The following is a 5,682-nucleotide window of genomic DNA, read 5'->3' on the forward strand; positions in this document are numbered from 1 at the left end:
AAATCATTTTAATAATTCATATTTTATATAAAATATATATTTGCTCGTGTAATTTTTCTAGTATTTAATAAATCTAGTTTTGTGTAACTTATTTAGTATTCAATAAATCTAGTTTCGAGCTACAGTGCTGAGCTACAGTGCTTACAAGACTAGACAACGATGTCAGGCTCATGGGATGTGGCTTCTGTGCATGGTTGGCACTTTTAATCACATCACATATGCCACTCATGAATGTTGTTGAATTGGGTCGGTCGAAGCAGCATGCATGAATAGTTTAATGGTGGACAAGGGCAGCAGCAGCAGCAGCAGGAGGAGGAGGTAGAAGCAGCTGGTAGTGGAATTCAATTCAATTCAATTCAATTCAATTCAATTTTTAGGTTTTTAAAATTTCATGCCGACCAATGAAAGTTGTCGAGTTCACCTCACATGAACCTTTCCTCAAGAGCCGTGCACCATTGCATTGGAATAAACTATAACAAACATCGGTCTCCATTGGATTGGGCTAAGGGACCGGTGGCCAACCCAACTTGCCTTTTCTCTCCATCGGTTTGAGAGAACCCAGAGAACCCACAGAACCCACTCATACGAATGTGTTCAAAGCTGCTTCTTGATCATCAACTTCATCAACTCCAATGGCTACTCCAACTGGTTATTCGTTTTTTCTATTAATTCCAGTAAAGTAAACCAACTGTACTAGCCAAGAATAACCCGGCAAAGACCCCTAGAAATACTGAAAAATTGAAGCCTTTAATACTAAATTTATCATAAGTTCCCGAGAAACACATCATGCCATGATGACTTTATATCTGAATATATATATATGGAATTGAAAACCCAAAACAGCATCTCTTAGATTTCGTTTACCCTTCTAGGTACTACAAGGTTTCAGTCGATCTGCTAGCTCGATCTCATGTGTTTACACCCTTAATCTCAAAATCAAAGATAACAGAAAGGATAATAAAGAGCTAGCTAGGAGCTTAACCAAACAGAAAAAAGAAATATTGAGAAACAGTTTGGCTTCCTGAGCATCAGAGTTGTCAAAAAAAGAAAAACCGCAGAGCTTATTCTAATTAAAGGGTGATCAAACCGCATAGAGGAAGGAAGCTCCATTACCATTGGTCGCTGCAACTTGGGTTTCTCTCTAAATGGGTCTTGAGACCTGTAAACAAATATTAATCGATTAATTAATTTTATAAAGGCACTTTTAGCTGTACCTAATTAGTCTACATAGAATTGATAGAGAAACAAAGAGTTTATTCATGCATCTAATTTAATATCAAACAAACTCTAATCTTGGCAATCGATTGGCTATCAAATTCCTGCAACTCAAGCAGGACCACAAGCATCTAATCTAACACTTAAAAATGATGAAGCTATAAATGACACACGTCAATGATTGATGTAGGACAAATGTTGCCTTTGGAGTCAGTACCTAAAATGGAAAAAATTATAAGAGAGAGAAAGAGATAGAGAGTATATTATGCAATTTAGAAGGTTGATATACTAAGAAACTTTGTTCATAGGACGCCCAATGATTATAATGGAAAAAACATGGTTTTTTAAGAAAGGGAAAAGAAGTCTAAGTAGGGCTCTAGGGTTAGAATATGGGAATGTGTTGAAATAATAAAGCAATAAGGCAAAAAAAACTAATTATGAAGTGTCATTCCAGGCAAAACCTCAGACCTCTTATGAGTCTTATCAATAAAAAAGAAAACCCTAGGAACCCTAAATTAGGGAAAGCAGAATGACTCAAAACACATGAGAAAGGAGAATAATAGTCTGGTAGCAGATGCAATGGATATTGCCCATTTATTGTCAAATCAAAGGGGAAAAACATGTAGAAGAGAAATGAAAATCACTCCAGCCATGCATCCCCACCTTTTCCCATTTCTCGCATGGATTCGCGTTTAGCTGGAAACCTAAATCGAGACATCATTCAATTATTTATTGCTATGTTTCCTGCCCAGCTTATCAGGGTTATGTGTATCAAGAGAGAGAGAGAGAGAGAGAGAGAGAGAGAGAGAGAGAGAGAAAGAAGTGTTTGAGAGATAAGAGACAGAGAGTCTGTGTGAAGCACAGAAGGGATCGTTTTCTGGAAACGGTGAGTTGCTGGAACCGTTTGAAATCTGAGAAATCCCATCAACCCTCTCCAGCTACATGCATGACACGTCGTGTAACAACAGAAGGGTCTATCTATGTACTCTCAAAATAGAAAGTGGGCACGCAATGGAATCCATTTTGCCTTTATCAAAGCTTTGGTGTCAAGCACCTGCCATGCATTGGGCAAAAGGAGGAGAAGGCTTTTGACTTTCAGACTTTCAGGTATTCCTCACCCAAATTTCTGATACAAACAAATAACTCAGAAACAAAGAACCATTATCAAATCTTACCAGGAAATAGCTTTCACCAAGCTGCAAGCTCTGCAATGAAATTCCAAATTCATTGAAAGGAACAGGGACGCCCGAGGAGTGCACCAACAATAAATCTTGACCAAACATAGCTTTCAAGTCAAGTGGTCCTCTTGGAACTTCAGTCGGAATTCCATTGATGAACACTGTTATGAACTCTGCAATCATGACAGATCAGATGCTGACGTCATTAAATAAAGATCGTCTTTTTAGTTATAAGGAACTTCAAAGCAAAGATGAATTAACCCTAAATTCTAAAATAAGATGATATGAACAGTAAATTAGAACCTTAAATTGGAAGGTTCCCTTCTAAAATAAGATGATATGAACATTAAATTAGAGGATGCAAGCTTTGCATCCCCAAGATTATAATTTTTCATTTTTTTCTTCTATTTTGAAAGGGCTTAAGGAGATGAAAAACTTGAAAACATGTACAAATATAAATAAATTACAAAAAAAAAAAAAAAAAACTTTACCCTGCATAAAAAAAAAGTTTGACTCTGTTTGTGCGGAAGCCTTTTGTATATCAAACCAAATCAAAATCAAAGCCAAGTCCTAACCATTCTAACTGAGTTAGATGATTGGCTTCCTTCTCAGAGATTTAGTGACAAATCCACCAAGTGCATAGCCAAATCTTGCAGGGAGAGAAGCCCAATCTTTTTTTCCCCAATAATTTTTCTTTGAAGGGAGGGCTAGTAGAGAACAGGTTGGGGAGGGCGAGCATGGATTAAAGACAATAGAAATTATTGACCTTTTCAAGAAAGACAGTCTTTTACAGTGAATGGAAGATTGATAAGAATTAAAACCTTAACAGTAGAGGCAAATGCGTCGTGTAGAAATACCAACAAAACATTGATAATAGAGGCCTAGCAACTGAAATGGAATCAAAAAGAGGCGTTCAACCGACTGTAGCAAATAGTTAACCATCTCTCACCTCAGTAATTGAAAATCTAAATCAAATCGACATTTGGGTCTTAACCCTAAAACCAAATAAATGTTTGCATAACGTTCTTCTCTTAAAACTTTTAAATAAGTATGCAGTCCTGTAACAAGTGTAAAAGAAAGAGTTCCAGTTTAAGTGAAGTGATCTTGGGTGATGGAGAAATTACCAGATTGATACTGCAACTGGGAGGTATTAGATGGGCAGAAGATTGAAGTAACAGCAGAACTTTGCTCTATCTCTGGAAGACCCATGTGATGAGAAAAAGAGAAGATATCATCAATACCATCATCCCCTCCGCATGATGAAGAAGAAGAACCGATGAAACTAGAAGGAACTGGAGATGGAGAAACGGAATAAGAAGAAGAAGAAGAAGAGGTAGTGGCAAAACATGCAGCAGAGGAAGTGGGCTCATGATATTGAATTGCACCAGAGGTAGTTACAATAGGAATTCGGGAATCACCGGCAAGTTCAGCTTGCAACTGGCGTTGACGGCGGCGAGACCTCGATCGGCGGTTTTGGAACCAATAGAAGACATTAGCATCCCCAACAGCTCCAAATTTCTCCAGCAATTTTCTTATCCGCACGGTCTCATCCTTGGGAGGGTTAACCATCCCACTATTGAAGATGGATTCAAGTATAAGGATCTGCTCAGGCTTAGGAGTCCACCTTGACCTCACTGGCTCACTTCTCTCTGAACCATGACTTGCAGTGTTGGTATCTGAGCCCCTATCTTCCATTACTGCAAGTGGAAGAGAAGTGCTAGCTATTTAGGGAAGCCCAAGTCAAAAGGAAAAACTAAACTCGGACAGTGGAGTTACATCAAAGAACTGACCAAGATGTAAGGTATTTAAAGGCATGGAGATGTAAGGGAATGTCTACTTACTTTGGCAGTCATAACATTTAGTTACCTTACAATATTACTCCCCGATCATTTCTCTTTCCCTGAGAACTGAGGTGGGTTTGTGCAGAAGCATAATCATAATCATAATTGAGAAAGATTCTGAGTAGCCAAAGACATGGTCGATTTTACTAAAACACCCTCTTCATTGATGGGATTCAACTGGGGTCTTCTTTTGTTTCTTTTGCTGCTGCTGCTGTTGGGTGCAGTAATATGTTTTCGTGTAATTAGGGCTAGAACGGGGCAATGAATTGCCACTTGTTGCTCTGTAAGTTTATGCTGGGCCGGGGGTAGGAATTACAAGTAGAGAGAACAAATTAAGGAGAATGAGAGCTAGGGTTTGGAGTGCATGTGGGTGGGGGAATACATGGGGAGCAGAGTCTGGTGAGGAACAATCCAAAGGGAGGGTCAAGAAACACTGCCCCTAATTTATTAGGGTAGTGAGTTGTGACGAAGAGAGTGTGTATGGAGTATGGACAACCTTCAAAGCTTTATATATTAAACTAGAGGAGGGGAAATGGCCAAACGGGTGGCTTAAACATCGAACACGTTTGTATTGCATAGAAGAAAACAAAGCAAATTACTTGTCCTAAACGCTCTTCTCCTCCTTTTCCTACTTCAACCACCATCCTCCCTCTTCCTCTTCCTCTTCCTCTTTTGCTTTGTTTGTTCAGTTATTTAGAAATACTTTTCTGAGTTGATAAGATAGCAAAGTGTCGAATTTGATCTGATTATAAGAACCAGCCAGATGCATGACAGCTTTGTGCAAAAAGATTGCTTGAATGCATCAAGTTGGAAGGGTATCAAAAGGAGAGAGAAAATAATGAATTGCGACAGCTTAATTAATCAGCTTGGATTTTCATTTAGTAATATATGATGAATGGGAGGTTTGATATAGAAGAAGATTTCTCTTGTCTCGGTCAGTCCTGTGACATTATCTTTGTCCAGGCCGGGTTTACACTGAACTGGTTCCTTAATTCTGATATTTAATTATTCACTAAACCAAATCATTATAGAGGCCTCTTCCAAAGGGGGAGGAAAGAAGATACATTTATCATTTTATTTCTTTCTTTATGTAGATGATCTTGGACAGTTGAAAAAAGAAAAGAAAAAAATTGAACTCTATGATATCTATCTTCGATTATTCCTTTGTAATTCAATCCTAGAGCGTATGGGTGGTTCGATGACAATTTTTTTTTAATTTTTATGGTTAGTATAAGCATTCAATCTAAGCTCTGCAATGAATCTAATGTAAAAAATAAAACCTTATTCATTATTATGCATAAAATACAACAAAAAATAGTGGACATTTCTACAACCAACGCATCTCCTGACCTTCTTCTGTGGCTATACATATTTCACAATTTCATAATTTTCATTTTGCCAAATGAAGAGGGTGTTGGGAGTAATCCTCACATTCATTATCTTTGATT

The 5,682-nt window shown here is 37.9% G+C and overlaps 1 protein-coding gene across 1 annotated transcript; it reads right to left on the minus strand.

Annotated features, from left to right (window-relative positions):
* Window positions 1-828: 828 nt before the first annotated feature.
* On the minus strand, window positions 829-4,279 carry WOX11 (WUSCHEL related homeobox 11). Its single transcript, XM_089147506.1, has 3 exons — window positions 3,518-4,279; window positions 2,391-2,566; window positions 829-1,159 (listed from the first exon to the last, which is right to left on the minus strand). The coding sequence occupies exons 1-3, from the start codon at window positions 4,086-4,088 to the stop codon at window positions 1,142-1,144; spliced, it is 765 nt and encodes a 254-aa protein (XP_089003632.1). The 5' UTR covers window positions 4,089-4,279; the 3' UTR covers window positions 829-1,141.
* Window positions 4,280-5,682: the final 1,403 nt, after the last annotated feature.

Source organism: Hakea prostrata, chromosome 1, assembly GCF_041222555.1.
Source record: "Hakea prostrata isolate BN-2017 chromosome 1, UWA_Hpros_2, whole genome shotgun sequence".
NCBI classification, from domain to species: Eukaryota; Viridiplantae; Streptophyta; class Magnoliopsida; order Proteales; family Proteaceae; genus Hakea; species Hakea prostrata.

Excerpts from the sequence above, each read along its gene's own strand:
- WOX11 (XM_089147506.1), bottom strand. The coding sequence starts at position 4,088 with ATGGAAGATAGGGGCTCAGATACCAACACTGCAAGTCATGGTTCAGAG. Across the intron at positions 2,567-3,517 it reads CCAGTTGCAGTATCAATCTG|AGTTCATAACAGTGTTCATC; the intron begins GTAATTTCTCCA and ends TCATGATTGCAG.